At 35.8% G+C, this 21,402-nt stretch overlaps 1 protein-coding gene across 50 annotated transcripts in view; it reads right to left on the bottom strand.

Annotated features, from left to right (window-relative positions):
- The window catches only part of RIMS1 (regulating synaptic membrane exocytosis 1), a 314,448-nt gene that overhangs the window by 100,664 nt on the left and 192,382 nt on the right, over window positions 1–21,402 (bottom strand). For 21 of the 50 annotated variants that reach the window (XM_065056299.1, XM_065056301.1, XM_065056281.1 and 18 more), the window contains 7 exons: window positions 17,588–17,744; window positions 15,541–15,666; window positions 11,423–11,485; window positions 7,728–7,805; window positions 7,265–7,378; window positions 6,727–6,816; window positions 544–627 (listed from right to left, as the gene is read on the bottom strand). In XM_065056299.1, the coding sequence (XP_064912371.1) occupies window positions 544–627; window positions 6,727–6,816; window positions 7,265–7,378; window positions 7,728–7,805; window positions 11,423–11,485; window positions 15,541–15,666; window positions 17,588–17,744 (712 nt within the window). The remainder of the gene's footprint in view (window positions 1–543; window positions 628–6,726; window positions 6,817–7,264; window positions 7,379–7,727; window positions 7,806–11,422; window positions 11,486–15,540; window positions 15,667–17,587; window positions 17,745–21,402) is intronic. The other 29 variants (XM_065056269.1, XM_065056272.1, XM_065056295.1 and 26 more) reach the window with 11 other exon arrangements.

Here is a 21,402-nt window from a genome sequence, read left to right as displayed (position 1 = left end):
ATTTCAGACAGAATTTACAAACAGAGCCAATTTTTACATGCATCAACTAGCAAGTGTTACCAAGACTTCCGACATAACAGTTTGAGTTTAGTTTGTGGTTTTGGTGGTTTGCTTTTTTCCCCCTTATGAACAGTTTGTTAAAAAACAGGAAAAAAAAATAAACACCTAGACAAGAACAAGCTCTATAACAAATACTTATCACATTATAAAGCACCACAGTGAAAACACCATCAACATTTACAGAAGCAGGTAAAAACAGACTAAAGAACATTGACAAAGTTGATGGTCTGTTGTATCAGACATTTTCTTTCATGGCTTGTGACCATCCAGGCAAACAGAAAACTTGAAAAGACATTATTTCTTGGGTGCTTTATAGCAGTTCAACAAAATGCAGAGATGCTACCTAAGCTGCTGTTTTATTTTGGGCTTCTGGAAGTTGTAAGTCTCTCTCTACATATATGCATACTTATACATTTCAGGATACTCCTCTGTGAGTGCAGGATGCAGTAAGCTACTTTTCAACTGGGAGGAGTTGACTAGTACCTGTCATCCTCCGGAGATGCATGCTGGATATGAATCCTGGGACTAGTAGGTCGTCTCCTCTCTAGGGAGGGGGACCATCTACCCCTGTTTGCCCGTTCGATAAAACAGGAAAAAAATAGGATATTTAGTTTGTGATAAAATTAAATATATGGGATTTGGGACTGGAAAAATACCACAAAAAGTTAAAAAATTGTGTAATTTAATTATTTTCTAGCCGTTTTCTAATTCCCAAGTATACCATTCCTGTGGCTGCTCACTGCAGAAACACTACAGCTGAAAGAAAGACAGTGTATGCCCACAGATGCAAAATTTAGACTGATATAAATCTATTACATAGTGTACCATTAGGTTTTCAAATGCTATCAAATGGTACACTATCTAAAAGCCTGTCATTCACACAGAAAGTCATAATTCCAAACCTAGAAGAGCTTTTCAAAGACCATATGATGGTTATTGCTTGTTGACTACTGGCTGTTTTTTTTGTTAAGCCCATCTTTCCTAGCTCTTTGCACTGAAAAATGAATTCTCACTAAAAATGTAGGACTATGAATTATAAGAAAAATTCTAAGACATAAAGTGACCCTTTTCTGGAACACAATGAGTGCGTAAAGGTAAATTAATGAGCTACAACTAAGCTACAACAAGATTTGTGTAGAAGTACCTGGGTAATTTTTCTTGCTTTAAAAATATCTATTAAAGTGTGTGCAGCCAGCTTGCTCTTCTGTTCATTTCTCTGCATTCCTGCAGTACATACCAGCAGATTATGTTATATAATTAAATTTAATAAAAAGAATCTGGATTGTGAATGAAAACTGGTGTCTTACATGACTTTTTAATTGAAAAAGCTCATTTAATTTAGATTGGTGTACACTACGCTCTAGACTGGTGTTGCTTATTTTGTTAGAATGTTATGTGATTGTAATAGTACAAGTGTATGCATAACAGTTTACAAAATCAAAATATACTGATTAATTTACAAACAGTAAAATGTTTATATAAACTCTGCATATTTCACTTTCTGAGGCATCCTTCCAGTCCACGTAATAAGGAAAAGGGTTTGATTTATGGAACATGCAAATAACAAAAGCTTCAAGGTGATTAGCATCACTTGAACAGTTAGGAAGATATTTCAGAAATTTCAAGAGGTTGTTAGTAGTTAGTTTCTTTTTCTCTCCAAAGCAAGAGTTAAAGAAAACATTAATGCATCAGTGCATTCAGTCAAAGCCCTTAATATGCTGATATCTACTATAACTATTAAACAGCACTTGATATAATTAAGTAGGCCATGCAGTATGAACTTTGAGAACATGCTCCTTCACTGAATTTTGAATGACCATAAGCTCCAGTACGATGCTGACAAACATGCAACAACCTATTCCTTTATGTGGTTGAAAAGAACTGTAAACACAATATGTTGAATACTTAGTGCAAACAGTTATTTTACTGTACATTATTTTAAACATAAATAGTGACATACAACAAAACTTCCTTAACAACATGCAAGATAAACACCTAATACTTCAGACTTATAAAAAACCCTAGAAAAAACAAGATTAAATAGGGACAGGTCTTAACTGCATCAGCTGACAGTTCCGACTTCTCTACTATCTATTTATGAGTAGGTAACAGGTAACTGTTGGGCTCTGTATCCTGTTCAGGTGGTAGTGGGCAGCTGACAGCAAACATCTTTGAAAATATTCTTACCGTAGCAAAGTACCTCAGAACAAACCTAACACAGCTGCTGGGGCTGCATTTTACAGAGATGCTGACCCTGTTGTACAAGAACTAATCCCTGGGCTTGCGCTTCTCACTTTTATTTGTTCAGATCTCCACTAACGAACCTCTCAGGACCAAGACACACAAATAGCACCAACCCATCCAACTGCTAACTTGTGAGACACACAATTGCTGGCAACACAAGAAACCGAAAAGGTAAATAAAAGCCACACTACATATTATAAAGTAACTATAATTGGCTGCAATTTTAAATCAAGATGCTAATATGATGGGAAATCACTGATGAATCAGTTCAGATACCGCACTTAAATCTCATGCCTACACACTTTCCTGACTGGAGGCTGGGGGAAGCAAACAAATTTCTCTGTTCTAAAGAAATGGTGCCAAATTTACATGGAGAAAAAAACATATTTTGAGACACAGTGGAAAGGACAATTAAAAATCATACTTAATGAAGTAGTACCAGAAAAAAAACATTTCATTGGCATTAGAGGATATTTATAACCATATTGCAAACTAACAAATGCCTTGCAGATCATCACAGGAACTTCAACAACACAGTCATTTTGAAAAAAAACAGCTTGGAATAAACAGGTGAGGCCCCACCTTGAATCCTGTGATCAGTTTTGGGCCTCTCATCGTAAGAAGAACATTGAAATGCTAGAGAGAGTGCAGAGGAGGGCGACGAAGCTGGTGAGGGGTCTGGAGCACAAGTACAATGAGGAGCAGTTGAGGGAACTGGGTCTGTTCAGCCTGGAGAAAAGGAGGCTGAGGGGAGACCTGATCGCTGTCTACAGCTACCTGAAAGGAGGTTGTAGTGCGGAGGATGTTGGTCTCTTTTCCCAAGTAGCAAGTGATAGGATGAGAAGAAATGGCTTCAAGTTGTGCCAGGGGATGTTTAGATTGGATATTAGAAAAAATTATTCACAGAAAGGGTTGTCAGGCACTGGAGCAGGCTGCCCAGGGAAGTGGTTGAGTCACCATCCCTGGAGGTGTTTAAAAGGCGTTTAGGCAAGGTTCTTAGGGACATGGTTTAGTGCCAGAGTTAGATTAGGCTATGGTTGGACTTGATGATCCTGAGGGTTTCTTCCAACTGAAATGATTCTATGATTCTATTCTATGTTTAAAAAAAAAAAAAAAAAGGTAGGCACGGTACAACTGTAGAAATACATTAGCAGGGTCTGGATCTTTCTGAATATTCTAGTGTATACTGTGCCAAAGAGAAATATATGAAGGATTAAGTTTTGTACCAAATGATCCTATTTACCAAAAAGCTTCAGCAGGTCTGTGTCAGTTTGCCAGTCAAGTTATACAGACTTCCCTTGCTCAAATGATGAAGCTTATAGCAGGAGAGAAGGAATGTCTTTTTTGATGTTTTGGGGTTTTTTTTGTTTTAGCACAAGACTTATGTATCCCAAATTCATACATGTTGCTGCAAGTATGTTTCTGTTGGTATATGTGGGTCAACAAAATAACTTTTACTGCCAAAGCAGCATCTTAAAAACAGGGACTACTCTAACCATTCCAAATGACATGACTGATGATGTATAGAACTTAGCAACTAAAATCCTTTCCAACAAATCACTAACAGAGAAATAGGGCTCTACTGTCCATCATTTACATACATCCAACATAATTTTGGTAAAAAAAGCTCAAGGGGACTATTTTAACACTTGATCTCAAATACAACCTAATATATAACCTCTGAGACAAAAGGTTGGGGCAATAAGTAGAAATAATTGTCCATAGGTGAGTATACTCATAATTTTATTGAAGAAAGTACGCAATGTCACATTTACAAGTCTGTCTTTATATTTTGAGGACTAAAAGTCCAAATTTTAAAATAAAATATCAAATTTCATTGAGGGGGTGGGGAAGAAACACCATGAAAGCAACTAATAATACCTTCAACATAGGTCCCTCAAATATAATAGTAATAGTAATAGTAATAGTAATAGTAATAGTAATAGTAATAGTAATAGTAATAGTAATAGTAATAGTAATAGTAATAGTAATAGTAATAGTAATAGAGTGGTGCTGTACAGATTGGACTTCACAAAACCATAGTGTTTCTCCTTGCTACGAGCAGGACCAGCTCTACACCTGATAGATGTTTGTCTAATCTCTTCTCAGACAGTCTGCAGTAATGAAGCCCCAACCTTTTCCATATTGTCTATTATAGTGTCTCATTAGATTTGTTTCAAAAAAAGCTTTCCTATTGTTTAAGATGAACCTGTCTTACTGTATGATAAGTCCCTTATTCTCATCTTGTCCAGCCGAGAAACAAAATGCTTTCTACATACCTTGGACTCAATTCCGCATTCTTCACACTGAACTTTCCTCTATCATTCCTTCAACTGATCACTAAACCTCACACTAAAGTGTAGGCAAATACATTCAACAGTGGAAAATTACATCTTCTAAAATTAGCTTTCCCCAAAACAAAAATATTAATTTGGTGGTTCTAATACATTAAATATAACATTTTCCTCCAAAAATTGGGCTGTATTGGAAAAAGATCATCTACGTTGGTCAAAAAAAAAAAAAGTTATGTCTGAAGTCCTCTCTCAGGGGTACACAGATCTAACTATTTTCAACACAACCATCATGGAAAATTTGCATATTAATTTCCTAAAAAAAGAGCTTTTCGGAACTCTCATGAAGGATCTCAAGTCAAAAGCATTTATTTAAGACTTCTAAATGCAAAGAAGTAAAAGTTTCATAGTGATGGACAACTGTTCCGGACCAGGCCCAGAGATGGTTTGGTAAAATCATGAGGTTAACGGTTGGACTTGATGATCTTAAAGGTCTTTTCCAACCAACATGATTCTAAATTTGTGTGCTTAGTAGCAGTAGAAGCTATTAACACAGACTAAACACTTTTCTTTATAAGAAGATAATGAAAAATGCTGCAGATTCTGTGCTGTGGCTGTTGGACGGAGATTGCTGGACACGAATTATAAAGACATAACAGAACTACTGAACATCAGTGACAGGTGTAGTTTTGAGTATCGTATTTTAACTAGATAGTTTACAATTGCCAGTTAGTGTTTCACTGAACATTCACCTCGATAGGTGTTAAATAAAAGTACAAAACATATACTGGTCATGTCCATACGACATTACATTAAATAGCTGCTTGAAGATTAATACAGCCATATATATCTTCATACTTAATTATTAATAAGATGCTACAATATTTTTAAAAAATATAGAATGATGCCTTGTATTTTATTCTGAGTGGCCTTATTTCTGTCATACTTTTTTCTTGTAATAATAATGTATATGTTATCTATGATATCTTGAGCTCAATCTTGAAAAGAAATGAACTAGTGTAGATCCATTGAGAGATCACAGCAGAACATTCCTCTGCAACAAGGGCACAACTTGAGAAGAGCAAAGTTTCAGTCACAGAGCAGTGGCAAGTGGGGAAAAGAGAAATTTCACAAAAAACTCAGAAGAAATCTTATCTCAAAGAGAAAAGTATGTTCTTATTGCCTTTCTTCACGGGTCCTCTCCCACAATAATAAAAATGTTGTAACTGTTATAACCATCACACTGAGGGTTGACTGACAAAGCAACGTTGCATTATTCACTGCCACACTAGTTTAATATGTACTGCACAGATGAAATTCTAATTCCACTATATTCCCACTCAATGGGAGCCTATTTTCCCCTTTGCTGAAGCTAAAATCTCACTCTAAAAGGCTATAGTGCTTAGCCAAAATGACTGAAAGTGCTGAAAATTCCTTTGTGGAACACACCAGTAGTATTTGTTTCACCCGAGGTTTTGAAGGAAGCTATTGTAACATTAAAAATTCAGAAAGCATCCATAAAATGCTTGCACAAGGTATATGACACAGCAGTATTTCATTTAAATTGCAAACTTGTCTTCTGAAGACTTATGTGTGCCTTAATACAATGTCACAGGGTGAAAAAACTTAATGCAGTGACTTGCCTTGTAATTGCAAAAGCAAATGCAGCAGATTAGATGAAGAAAGCAATGTTTGGCTGTTTTGTAGAAAATACATCACTATACAAACTACAGTTCTGTTTCGAAAGGTATGTTTTGTCATAATTCAAAAATTATGTCACTGCCTTATTAACAGTTCACAGAACAAGCAAGAAACAAACGTAATACGTTTTAGCAAGTGATGATGGAGATTAACAACCAAAACACTTAACACTGCAATGCTATTATCAGCATACTGAGGACTTTTATAACAACGACATCAGCTTGAACTAAAACAAGGAAAGAAGCCAGAAGCAGATATAAACTCCAACACATAATTTACATGACACACATGAATACAGGAGCAAAAATGTCTACAAATCCCAAAGCAGACATGGATGTACAAGAATGTAGAGTACTCATATGAAGAAAAACAAAACTGAGAAAGATCACCAGCACAGATGACAAGAAATTCATAAGTTTTTATTTTATACCTTTCTCGTTCTGGTGAATGCAAACTAGTATCTGGTCTCAAGCAGTTGGTACTAGCACTCCTAGCCCTGTCAAGGGAGGGCTGTAGTTCACTAGTGCCAGTGCATTGCATCCAATGGTAGAAGAGAAAGAAAAAGAAAACAAAGGAATACAATGTTAGATATTAACTCATAAAATAATGTTCTTTTTACAGAAAATGTAGAATCACAATGATTTAATTAAGGAAAATGTAAAAGAGCTGACTGGATGACAGCGCCAAGATTTCTTTAGAAAATAAAAGCCAACGAAAGACTGCTAGAAATTTTTTTGCTGAGATTGTCGAAATGTTTAAAACTGAATGAGACAGAACAACATCCAGAAAAGCAGAATGAGAAATATCAATCAATTTAAATCCTTATTAACAACAGTAAATATTAAGCCAACATAAAAGGATGTGATAAACTGCATATTACGTGAAATCACTTTACAGTGAAGCTCATTTATTCTGCAAATCCATATTAGATACCAAACAGGAGGAGGGATTAATCCTCAGCTTCTTACCTAACCAGTAGATCATCTCCAAATTTCGGTATTCGTGAATTAAGGCAATCACGAAGCAGTGAAATATCCTGTCTAATCACTGATTTGGTCTTAGCACATGCAGGAAGAGTTGAGCTTTGTAAATTAAAATTATTTAAACAAAATGAAAATAAATGTGACATGTAACCAAAATCTTACATATAAACAAAAGGACGTAACAAAGAAAAATATGCAACATATAATTTTAACAGTGAAAACAACTCTACCTAATACCAAGTGGTTTGGGATTTTTTTGTAATGTAAGGGTTAATTTCAACAATTACATGAAGTTATTTTAGGATTATATCTCTTATCTCTCACTTATTAAAAGTGTATGAAACTTTTACTTTTTTTTTTTTATTTTTTTATTTAACAAGGGAAAACTAATATTTTATTTTTTTTTAAAGGAACTAACTACTTAAAGGTGACTCTAAGCACTTCTTACCTGTATAGGTTCCAATGAGTACCATTTTCTAGTAAAGGCATCTTGGGTGGTAATGTTTTATAGTGCCTAACAGAGCTTCTTGAATGTGGTGGAAAAGAAAAGAAAACAGAACAATGCAAAAACACGCCAAAAATAAAAAGATGGGTAAAGGTAAGCCAAGACTGACCCAAACGGAACATAAATGCATAATATTGTACTATATTTAATAGCTGTACAAGTAGATTTTTCTCAACTATTGTGACAGCTATCTGGGGGGCAAATTTTTGTATTTGCACTTTTGTTAATACAGTTCATGAACTCATGGCAATACTAATACAGCTCAGATGTTTTCCTTGTAATGAAAGTAATCTAAATTCAATTTAAAGAGATTTTTAATTAAAATATACAAGCTTTTATAAAGGATTAGATTGATATTAAACTTGATCTTTAATTCTCTTAATGATGCCTCACTTAGACCTACAGAGACTTTTACTTTAGTAGCTAAGCATGAAAAGCTTGCTAAAACAGTGATACATAGTATTGCAAACTGAATTACAGATGTAATGCTATTAATATAAGCTAATTAAAAAACCTACGAGATCTACTATGTCAGCCAGCACAGCAGCACTCTGAGATGTTACAACTGTCTAATATAATCACTTACAGTGAGATTTTAAAAGGTGAAATGTTTGCTTTATTATCCAGCTCTACTCAATGAACAAGAGAGAAATTTAAAGACAGACAGTGGCTGCCAAATGGAAATCATGGCCATTTAATGGTTAAGGGTTAATAATTAAGTTCTAAAAATTCACCGTATACCCTACCAGGATATAGCTGCAGTGTTATTAGCAGAAGAACCAGCAGACTTGAGGACTTTTCAGCTTCAAGAACAGTCTAGCAGACTTGAGGACTTTTCAGCTTCAAGAACAGTCTGTCCTAACAGGACGGAAGTGCTCACCGAGGTACTTTCCATCCTTTATCAGGAGTCCTGGCTAACTGGGGAGGACCCAGTTGACTGGACGTTAGCAAATGTGATACCCATCTACAAAAAGGGCTGGAAGGAGGATCTGGGGAATTACAGGCCTGTCAGTCCGACCTTGGTGCTGGGGAAGGTCATGGAGCAGATTATCTTGAGTGACATCTTGGGGCATGTACGGGACAACGAAGTGATCTGGCCCAGTCAATATGGGTTTATGACAGGCAGGTCCGGCTTGACCAACCTCATCTCCTTCTACGACAAAGTGACCACTTAGTGGATGAAGGAGAGGATGTGGATGTTGTGTACTTAGACTTCAGCAAAGCCTTTAACGCTATTTCCCACAGCATTCTCCTGGAGAAACTGGAAGCTCATGGTTGTACTCTTCACTAGGTAAAAAACTGGCTGGGTGACTGGGCCCAAAGAGTTCTGGTGAATGGAGTCAAATCCAGTTGGTGGCTGGTCACGAGTGATGTTCCTCAGGGCTCATTATTGGGGTCAGTTCGTTTAATCTCTTTATCAGTGATCTAGATGATGGGATTGAGTGCACCCTCAGTAAATTTGCAGACAACACCAGGTGGGTGGGAGTGTTGATCGGTGGAGGGTAGGAAGGCCATACAGAGGGATCTGGACAGGCTGAATTGTTGGACTGAGGCCAGTTGTATGAGGTTTAACAAGGCCAAGTGCCGGGTCCCGCACTTGGGTCATGGCAACCCCAGGCAGCGCTACGGGCTCGGGGAAGAGTGGCTGGAAAGCTGCCTGAGGAAAAGGATTTGGGGTGTTGATTGACAGCTGGCTTAACATGAGCCAGCAGTGTGCCCAGGTGGCCAAAAAGGCCAACAGCATCTTGGCTTATATAAGGAATAGTGTGTCCAGCCGGACTAGAGAAGTGATTGTGCCACTGTACTCAATGCTGTTGAGGCCGCACCTTGAATCCTGTGCTCAGTTTTGGGCCCCTCACTACTGGCAAGACATTGAGGTGCTGGAGAGAGTTCAGAGAAGGGCAGCAAGGCTGGTGAAGGGTCTAGAGAACAAGTCTTATGAGGAGTCATTGAAGGACGCTGTTTAGCCTGGAGAAAAGAAGGCTGAGGGGAGACCTTATTGCTGTCTTCAGCTACCTGAAAGGAGGTTGTAGTGTGGAGGGTGTTGGTCTCTTCTCCCAAGTAAGAAGTGACAGGATGAGAGGAAATAGCCTCAAGTTGCATCAGGGAAGGTTCAGATTGGATAATAGGGAAATTTTTTTCACAGAAAGAGTTATGAAGCTTTGGAAGTACATCTGAAGTTCATAATATACTATTTACTTTGGGAATTAAGTGAAAATTTAAGCATGGTCATTGAAGAACTCAAATGAAGTTTATCATCTTTAAGAAGGAAAGAAAAAAACACTGACTGAGGGCAAGGACGGGGGTGAAGCTATAGAAGATGCAGCAGAAAGAGAAAGGCCATAGGAAGGAGGCAGGAAAATTTGCTGTTATATGCCAATAAACGGACATAAAATAACAGGGAGTAAAATGAATGATTAAGCTTTCAAACTAAAAGTATTGAGGGAAAAGCTTTTTTAGATGAGAATGAAACTCTTTCTACTGATAATATAAACTTGAATTTTAATTTAACAGCTTCACTGATGCACAGGTTTTTTTTTTTAAATTTTTATTTATTATTTTACCTTTATACCACTGTGCCTTATAACAGAACTCTATCACAGCATCTTCAATGTTATTTCAAATTAAATAAAAAGAATTAAAGCAACCTGATGGATATTTTAAAATCCCTACTCTGTAGGGGAAAATCCTACACCAAATAAATTAATAAGTACTTTAGTCAACATGGGTTTAAAAGTTTGATGGTTTAAACTTATAGCGTTGACATAAAACTGCTAGAAACACCCAAATCCTGAAAAGAAAAATGGTTAACTACTTGGCAGAAGTAGTTGAGTGGTTAGTTACTTCCACTTCCACCTACATTTTTACTGATTCTAAATGGAAGATTTTCTGCACAAGGTGACATATTTTTAACAAGGTTAACAGATGTGATGAAAATAAAGGGGTGCAGAGGCAGAATTATATTAGTTATATACAGATATTTCAGTCCCATTTAGTTTAATAATATTGGGAGAAGTTGAGACAGGGAGCTCCAAGCTTTGGAACAAGAGATTAATGAAGACTGAAGATAAGCCCAAACTACAAAGCTTATGCCTGGATCTAATTTATAGCACAATCTACAGATGCAAAAACAAGTTACATGAGACCGCTCAAATCTGGGGTTCTCAGTGAGTAGTCATTAATCACTGTTCTTTCCTCTACAAGTGACCATAATCAGTATGAGACTAGGTGTCACAACAAGCAAAGATTGTTGGCTTGCGCATGGCTGCAATATAAACATAAAAATGCAAATAAAAGCAAACATAAAAACACTTTAAAGGGAATGTTTGAAATTATAAAAACATTGTCATGCATTGAGAGATCAGGACTTCTGTGACGGGACAGAAAATCTACCACAAAATACAATCGCAAAATCAGAATTTCTTCAACTGCTTTAATCCTTACTACTGAAGTTCACAAACACATATAGGCATCTCAATCTGAATTGAAATGAATGAAAAAGAAAACTGACACCGGATCACAATGTACTAGGAAGTTCTTTACTTACTGGGACTAAATACACTAGGGAAAGAAGTCAGGCACACAAAATATAGACAACTAACCAGATGTCTTCATGATTACCAAATTCCTGTATTTACCTGATGGTATGTAGGCACTCTGCACTTCTTCCTCGTTTTGCTCTGGGCAGCATAAGAAGCTCACTGCACAGACAGGATGGGTGGTGAGTGAAACAGATATAATTATGAAGCATTAGATGACATGGGTTATGCCAATGATATGCAAATGAAAACATAAAAAGAAGCAAGAAGCTTCCACCCAGAGAGATAGGCTGAAAATGTTCAAACCCAGACTGCACTTATCAAAAAATATGAGCAAAAAAAATGCCTGTGATAGCTACATTTTCAACAAATTCCTTTTAGTGTGGCACATAATTTTGTGGGATTTCTCCTTTTAAAACTCAGAAGTACTGTTTCAGAGCTCTTAATGACAAAAGGAATCCATAAACCAGCTAAATTTCTCCAATTATGTCGTTTCTTTTGAACTAATTAATGTAGAAATACTTTAGGAAAAAAAAAAAAAAAAAAGAATGGTGCAGGCTGCTTGTTTGTTTTCCTGAACTACAAAAACGTGCATGAAAAAGCAGGAAGGGTTTGCTACTAATTTATTGCAGATCCATTTATGGGAAAAACAAAAATGTATATTCACTGGAAATAATACATTTGGCCAAATATAAATTCTAGCTCAAAGTTCTTGACATTATTTTTTAATGCAATCCTAAAGAAACAAAAAAATATACTAACCTACCATCAGACTTTTTGTTTTTAATTTTTTCCAATTGAGAAAATCAGCTGTCTATCATATTTTTTCATTTACTGCAACCAAACACATGCTACAGCCAGCAAGATGGTAAAATTAACACATATTTATGCCTATGGTAAATATGACTATGATATGAAATATCCCTTGAGTTAATCTTGCAGTTGTATGCAGTGCAACACAATCAGAAATACCAAGCTCCAAACCTCCTAATTATCAGAAATATGAAATTAAACCTAAACTTCATGGAAACGTGCTTAAAAACGTCTCAAAAGCAGCAGGGAATCATATGAAGTACTATGGTGACAAAGAGAGAAAAGATAACAAAATAGATAAAGCAGCAGTTCTTTAATGTGTTTTGGGTTTCATGCCATTATCAAATGACCCATTTAACTGATGCAGTACAGGTAATAGTTATCTAAAATTCTAAACTGGGCAGTTTGAAATAATGGCTTGTGAGTTGCATGTGAGATTCAAGTTTCCATCTGGAACTGCTAGCCTGGTTTTGATGCAACAATATGTATTAAATGTAAACTGAATTGCTTGGGTTTTTAAAGCAAAATTTCCATTCATAAGCTCAGAGGACTGACAGAATTTGTATGCAGGTTTCCAAATTACAAATAGAAATGCATTTTAGGAAGAAGTTACCACTTTCTTAAGACTTGCGAAGTAGATGCGAAGTCCACATTAAATCACGGGATACTTTGTTAATATTTAGCTTTGCTAAGCCAAATAATATCTATTGTAATTGGCCAACACCAAACAGTAATATAAAATTCATCCAGAAAAGGGATATAAAATAGCAAATCCACCACAAAATCTTCAAGTTAAAAAAAAAAACAAAGCAGAAGAAACCATCACAGTAGATTACCGATAATATAAGACATAGTTATATAATAAATTAAGTCTGGGTTGGAGACATTTAAAATAAAGATTATTATTCTAAAGCAAGTGTTTTCTAATGTAAAAATTTTAGTACTAACATTAATGGATTTTATTATTGGAAAAAAATAAAACACCAAAATAATGAAAAGGGTCATGCCCTTGAAAATTGGATGATCCTTAATTCAGAGTAAAGTACAGTGCTTAGCTAGATTTCCTAATAAAAAGCTTTGCCTAACAGATTTATATATATATATACATATATACACACACGTGTGTGCATACATGTGTACAAATATATATATAAAATGGTACAGTGGACAAATCAGTTCCACTGGAAATTCATCACACTAGATGATTTAGTAGGAGACTATAACAACTATATTTAAAAAGATCTATTTAGAGTATTCAGCATTAATTTAGAATCAATAACAGATCATTGAGAAAATGATCAATAGTAATCAGCAACTGTAATTTCTGCCATGTAACCATCAGATAATTACTGACCTTTCAATTCAAGTTCATGTTAGGTATCTACATGAATGTTCTTGTTTAGATGAAGGGCTCAGTAAATGAACAATGTGTAATACTTATACTATTATTGATACTAATACATAACAATGAGGTGTTTTTTTTTAAAAAAAATCCTTGGATGTGATAAAGAATCTTCCTCAACAAAAGCTCGTTTTGATTTTCCCTCTCATGCTGCTCTTACATACTGATAGACAGTGAAACCTGAGTTAAACAGTCTCCGCGACTGAAGAAAACTGGGGGAAAGATGAAAAAGAAAATGGGAAAAAGGAGACCACTGCAGACTAGATTATTGCTCAAGGAGAGTAAGCACATGGACCCATCTCTAAAGCCTGCACGTACATCCTTCATGTCTGATCTTTAAACTTCTGAAAAGAATTTGCTGAACATTGAAAAGAACTGAAGACTAAGTCTCACTCCTCTGAACAAATCCAGCAGCCCACTCCTGCTGTGGCTCTGGTCTGACTGTTCACCCCCAAAAAAGCCTCAATGCAAGCCCTGCTCTCTACACATAATCCATTCATTGATCACCATTCATATCCTGGCTTCAGGCTTTACTGGAATAAAATTTCCTGGATAATTAACAGCCTATATTTATTTCTAATGATAAAAGCTACTTTTTAACATCTCTTCTTCTTCAGATCTGCTGAACAAGAAACCTGCTCAATAAATATCTTCAGATATCTTCTGGATATATCACTACATAAAAAAAATAATAACACAAAACATTTGCAACAAGTGGAAATTACTTGAATTAAATAACTATAAATCTGGCTACAACATTTAAAAAGCATTTCATTTCACCTCTGAAAGGAAATTCAGCACAACAATCCAACTTAGACAATTCCGTACATACTTCTTGCCTGTAAGGTCGAATTCTAAAATGTTCCAAATACATCTTTAATTCCCATGTGTATGCTATCTCATTAGAAAAAGCAAAAGAGGCAAGATCATATACAAAACTGAACTAGTTTAACTGCAAAAGTCATCTCTTATTCCATTTCTATATTGCTTCAAAACTGGACAAAGAGTTCCAGAGATTTTTATGGTTTATTCTTTACATGTTTTCACACCACTATCAAATGTATGTTACATGTTGAATTTACTGGATCATTTGGAAAGGTTTTGTCATCTTTACTCATAAAAAATAGTAACTTACTGCAAAAAAAAATCCAAAGACACTCCTAGGACAATTGATCTTATATGAATGGTAAAAGTTTGCCGTCATAGAGTAGCTATATGATTTTTTTTCAACATCATAAACAACCCACAAACACGGATCTTCTATCTGACTGTCATGATTATATTTCCCAAAGACTGAGCTGAAATGCCTGTTTAAACATTTTTCAGCTATAAACTAAATGGAAATTTATGGGTTTGTCCCTTGTATTAGAATATATTCCTAGATACCTGAAAATATTCTCCAAGGAGTGTAGCCACTGCATGTATTCCAGGGAGAGATGTGTGTCACGCACTTAAGACTGGAGATTTTTGCTAATTACAAGCACCACAACTATCCTTGCTACACTTAGCTACTGTACCTGCTTCACCAGAATGTTACCCAAGATGCTGTGCACCTGCATGTATCAATGCCCAAAGCACAGGAATGCAATTCACAGTATATGCAACTCCCAACTAGTAGGAATGCATGCCTGTTTTTTTGCTGGCTATTGAAACAGATAAATTCTGAGTTAAAGTAATAGCTAGGGCATATATGTGGATTTATGGATTACTAGCAAAAATCTCTGGGCTTCACTCATGAAACAAACAGCAGAATCACACGCAGAGGAGAATACTCCATGACAAGCAACGAAGAACTGTTAGTCTAGGAACCTATTAAACCCAGTGCACAGTTTTACCAAAAAAGAGGTATAGATAATTTAACTATGACACTAGATTTGTCAGTTAGGATGATTTCTCTCCCCTCCTCATTACTATCAGTTGTGTTTCTACTGAACACTTGAAAATTAGGCAAACCGACACAGACATTTCTAAACTTTTTTCCAAGTTCAGGCTGACGATGTACCTTTCTTGATCAGACAAATACTGACTATCCATGTCTCTGGATCTGTAATCAACTGGAGTTCTGGAGGCATCATGGTGTCTAGTTGGAGAACGTGATCTTCTCATCTGATGAATTTCATCTAAACTCCTGAAAGGCAAAAATATGTATGATAATCTTATTTTCTCATAAGTAACACAGCTTAATGGATTACGGTACAAGTTGGTTGAAGGAAGTTTTGAATCCTTACATTGTTAATATATGACTTCTAAAAAATACAGGATCCTAAGACTAAATAACCCTACCTCTAATATAGAAAGCAGCCATTTCTATCCCATTTAGAAGCACGTGCCTGCTTCTGTGTACACTGATGGATTCGATAATGGCATTTTCAAAGCCTGTACTTAAAGAATAACTGAGATGACACAACAACTGACAATAGGAGGTCCCATGAAATAAAATTTTAAGCATTTGTAGATTCATAGTCAGATTTCTGGCTAATTCTGGGCTGTCAGCTTTTTACAGATATCTCCAATTATCCTTTAAGAATTTCTGGGATAGGATATGGGAACTTGCAGCAGATTTTGTCAGTCTCGAACTAAGTGTTATACAAAAGGGGTATGATTTTGTATATATGCAGGTAAGCTCTGACCTCCATGACAGTAATTTAAAGCTCTCCTCACACCGAAAAGAACAAGAAACTACTACTTGAAGGGCAGATTCTTCCTTTTGTTTAATAACTGCCATTGGAACAAGAAGCACTAGTATTTCAAAGTATAAAATGAAAGGATAGGTGGAATTGACTATTAAATATTTCATTAGTGCATTGTGCTTGCAGGTGGAAAGATACAAGAACATATATAATTGTTTGCAAAAACAGAACAAGGAACTCTCCTTCCCTCTACTATAAAAAAATGAGTCAGTGCCACAGTCTGTTTTATGCACAGCCATACTCTCCTGTATTACTGACAAATGCAGATGTGAAATAGCTTCATCTGTAAGGTGCAGGGAGTGAAACAGCTTCGTCTGCAAGAACTGATGTAACAGAGAGAGATGCATGCAGGAACTTTAAATACACCCAAAATTTCAATGCACAAGAACAGTAATGGACAATGGAAAGGAAGAAGCAGGACCATCAGGATCCTCAATTGGAAGGAGAATATACCATCATTTTGAAACATTACGGATGTCTGGTATTAACTGATCAGTGATGCAACTCAAAAAAAACAGGCACAAGATGATGGATAAGGACAGTACTGTAGCACTGAATTTTGTACACGAAATTCAGCTGAGAAGGGTAGATTTTCAGTAAACTACCACAGCTAGTGAGCAATAATGTTGCTAGTGTAACACTCTTGCAATAATTCAAGAACAAAGCTTCCTTTAAATTGGAGGAAAGGGAAACTAGTAAAAACTGGATGATACTTAGGGTTCCATGAGAGGTTGCAAGAGAAGCTTATTGTGCTTAAACAGTCAGTACAGTGCTGTTCAAAAAAAAACATAAAACATGCAAATGAAAAGTGAAAAAATGATTCTTCTATTAATAGGTTGTCTGTTAAAAGCAGTAAATGCAGAAAATAGAGGTTTATAAATCACTACCTGAATCTGTGAAGTATTTTTAACTTCTTCTATTAAAAATATCGCTTTATAAATACAACTGGTAATTTCAGCTGGCTGTTATTTCAAAACTAGTTCAGTTCATAGTTATTATACAATTTGTACATACTACTTATTATGCTACAAATAAACTTCAATGGCTTCATAGAAGATTCAGCCACTGACTGAAAAAACATTTCCAAACCTACATATTAGTTATGGTACACAGACGATGAATCACAGAGAAAGTATCAGTAACAAGAGGCAAGTCTTAAAAAGTTACAATTCATCCCATGCATGCTCTTGAATGATTAAGAAAAGCATCCATCAAGATCAAATACTACACTGTTAAATTCAGACACACACACACAAAAATATTAAAATTGTGAAAAACTGCTGAACAAGAGAAAAGTCAATAATGCCAGATTATACAAACTTGAAACCAGTCAGTGCTCAACTAATTTGTGATGCCTACCTCTGTAATGGCACATTTGGTAAACGTGAACGGGTCCTGCCCTGATCGTCACCACGGTGAGGAGATACGGATCGTGAACGATGATGTGTTGTTCTTTGCTGTTCTGGCACAGTTAGCGTTGTAGATTTACTTTCTCTAGTACTAGACCTATAACCTACTGGCAAGAGGACAACAAAAGGAAATTAGAGAATAAAAGTCTGGGTTTGGAAATAATTCAGATGGTTAGTCCTTCCAGGAACACATATCTCAATGCTTACACAACTTTCAAGTTGTCATTCAGCTGTTGTACATTCCAACGTATCATGCAGGCAGGATAAATTACTAGCATTACCTTTAAATGTCTACATGTACAGAGACAGAGAAACTGAGATGATTTTCATTATGTACTGGAAGACGTGGTGGAGAGGACTGAAACAGTTTTCTGACTTGGGGAAGAGTACGCAGAGTAACCTGTATTTCAAAATTATCATACAGTAGCAAATATTTGAAAGGAATCCAAGCAATGTAGGTTTACCTTATCTAACAAATGGAGAAGGCATGCTCGTGTAGGACAGCACAGACTCATCCAGGATTGCTCATAAATAAAGCATCCTTCTGACTCTTGTTTCAGCTGAATACAAATATGTTCTCCTACTGAACTTGGCCAAAGCCACCTACTTTCAAGAATTACAAGTATTTATAGTGTATTGTATAGAATACTGGGTGTTGTATATTCCAAAGAACATTTTTAACAAATACTATGGATGAGCTGTAAAGTTTCTCATAGTTTTTTTTTTAAATCCTCTGTAAAAATGAAGATAAAATCAGCAGAATGTTAGTACATCTTAAAGTGTTGATATCCCTGTGCCTTCTTCCATGTAGCCCACTGTTTGCCTTGTTATACACTTTGCATCCCATCCTAAAACAGACAACGAAGTTCAGTAGGACAAATAGCTTTCAAAAGGTGCCTGTTACCTTTCCAAAAGAGCCTAAAGAGATTTGCTCTGACTTCAGTTGCTCATTTCTAGACATTTAAATTAGATTACAAGAATCCCTTGACTGCAAATCCCCTCATCACAGAAAGGCTCAACCCTCAAGTCATCCCTTAATGACTTCACAAATTATTGTTTAGATTCCAAAATAATAATTTTGCTGTTTGTCTGAATTTTTCAAGCATTAAGTTCCTGTAATGTGTTATTTTGTTCAGCTGAAAAAAAAACAGCCTGAATCAGAAATCTTCTTTCCATGCAGGAAAAGATTATGATTTAGTCACTCAATCATCAATTTGATAAATTAAAGAAGGAATTTGTTATGGTGTTTCAAGTTTGTTTGTTTTTTTCTGGTTTTTATTGTTGGTTTTGGCTGGTTGCTTTTTTGATTGTTGTTGTTTCATTTGTTTGGTTTGGTTTTTTTTTTCATATTTTGTATAACTTTGTAGTTCTCCGATCTTCTACCAAATTGTTATAGCCCTCTTAGAAGCGTGGCCCATACACAGAGTCTGTATGAGGCTTGTTGATGTATTCATATATCCAATACATTCATGTAGCTCAGAAACAAACATCAGAGACCCTAATGTTGAGGGCATATGTGCACTGTTCTCAAACAACACTGAGTTAGACATGTCAAATAAAAATAATGAACGTAATTTCATATTTAAAATGTGACATTAATCAAGTTTGGGGAGGGCGGGGGCTGTTGTTTGAAAACCAGAGAAAAACTATTGGGAGAGCTCACTTGTAGTTATAAAACCAGCAAATGCTTGTCACTTACGGAGCACTTTCAATAGCAAAGCTGTACTGAGTACCGACTGCAAAATAGGCCTGTAAAAGTTGATAGCATGCATGTAAGCATCTACCAAGGTTTATCAACCTTTTAATAAAGAAGGACTCAAATGTTTTGCAGGTTTTGACATACTGTGGTGCTGCAGTACCTTACCTGCTGAAAAAGTGCTTCAGAGTTGTATAATAATATTAAGAAGAAATCAGGATTTCCCTGATCTTGGGACAAGGACTGGGTGCAAATTTTGAAGCAAAAAAGGGACTCCCTTAGGACTTCATCTCATGTACTAAGGTTGCTGCTGAAAATGTCAAGTTTTTTGTCAGAGGAAGAAAAAGGACCACACTTGACTAGAGCTGGATGTGTTCCCTTTCCCAGGATAAGTAAATCTAAGCTGTATGTGTTAAAATATATTTCATTTTCCAAACAAGCTTAGTTTAGGTAAAATCTTATCATTTCTAGCAGAAGTAACACTAGTTTACATTTATTCAGCGCTAAAATCAAAGAAAATCAAAACTTCTTTGTAAGCTTTAGGTAACTGTACTGAAATACATATAGTTTAAATATTTAAAATTTAACTATAAATTTTAGTTGAAAACCTATTTCTAGAGTATCTCTGGTCTGCCTGGAAAAAATACACCTAGGATTGTCCTATACACTTAAAAATCTGGTATAGAAGGATGATTTTATCTCCTATATTCTTCATAGCCAAGCTCTCCAGGGAACAATATCTGAAACTTGTGCATTGTGCACACAAAGCTTACAGAACAGACAGAGCAATGGCAATTCACATCTGTCCTAAGTATGAGCTCAAGTACTGACAAGTTGGTCAAATCGCATCCGTACTTCCACAGTGACCATGACAGTGACAGCAACAGCAACGTTTCCTCACATCCTCAAAGACAAAGTTTCCGTGCTCTCCAGAGCGAGCAGAGGAATTTTTTGCATGGACCAGCACAACAGCAGCAACCAAGCTTACGGCAGCTCAGGCAGAAGAAGTTTCTCAGTTGCTCATGGGAAACTGTCACGTGTGACATGAAATGGAAGCAGATGGATGATGAAAATGGTTCTAGCAAATGTTTCATACTAAAACTTATTTTTTTTTCTAAGACAATACAGACAACACCAAGGTGTTGTGTTGATGTCATCCTGCTGCTACAGGAGGAAAGTACAATGCAACCACTTATACAGTTTACATACGACAGAAAAAGAAATTGTTCTGAAGAGTTACCCATAGCATAAGCAACACAGGTCATTAAAAACACCCTTTGGGATACTGTATACCAGCTTTTTTTTTTTTTATTTTATTTTTAATTAGGAAATTTACTGAAGTTTTGGTTAAAAAGATAGGCCTCAAAACATGTTCAGTTTTTATTAAATCCTACGCTGACGCTTTGCTAACCCTTCCTATATACTTATCATTGGTGAGGCCACAGTCAGAGTACTGGGCTCCCCAGCACTAGACAGGCATGGAGTTACTGCTGTGAGTCCAGCTCAGGATCACAAAGATAATTAAGGGACTGATGCAGCTCTCACACAAGGAGAGGCCGAGTGATTAAAATAATATTTTCTTCATGTAAATACATGTGGGCATACTGCAAAAACCTGTCAAAAATCAATTCTATTACAGACAAGTTTCAATTTAAAGTTTATTTCAGCTATTGATACAAATTCTGTTTATAAACAGTTCTACGAGCTGATTTTCTTAAAAATTATATATATCACTGCAAGATGCTACTAATAAATGAGGACAGTACAATTATATGAAAGACAAGGCACATTTGTGATATGACAAGGGAAAAATACTTTTCTGAAAATACTCTTGAAGTTATCAAAATACCATTGTCTTTGATGTAGCAGTCTTTACTTCCATTGACAAGCAATGATTCTTTGCAGCTACCAAAATTCTAGCAAAAGAGTTTTCTCTTTTCTTACTAAATGCTAATACTGTGTTTGCCTTAGCAATTCATAAAGCATTTGAAATGATAGTTTTAACGATATCCAGTGTTAATTAAATTAGCCAAAATATTGTCATCATTTGTTTGTTAGCTTATGGTGGT

This window comes from Columba livia, chromosome 3 (genome assembly GCF_036013475.1).
Source record: "Columba livia isolate bColLiv1 breed racing homer chromosome 3, bColLiv1.pat.W.v2, whole genome shotgun sequence".
NCBI classification, from domain to species: Eukaryota; Metazoa; Chordata; class Aves; order Columbiformes; family Columbidae; genus Columba; species Columba livia.
Note: the sequence above shows the minus strand (reverse complement) of the source record. Positions and strands in the feature narration are given on the sequence as shown.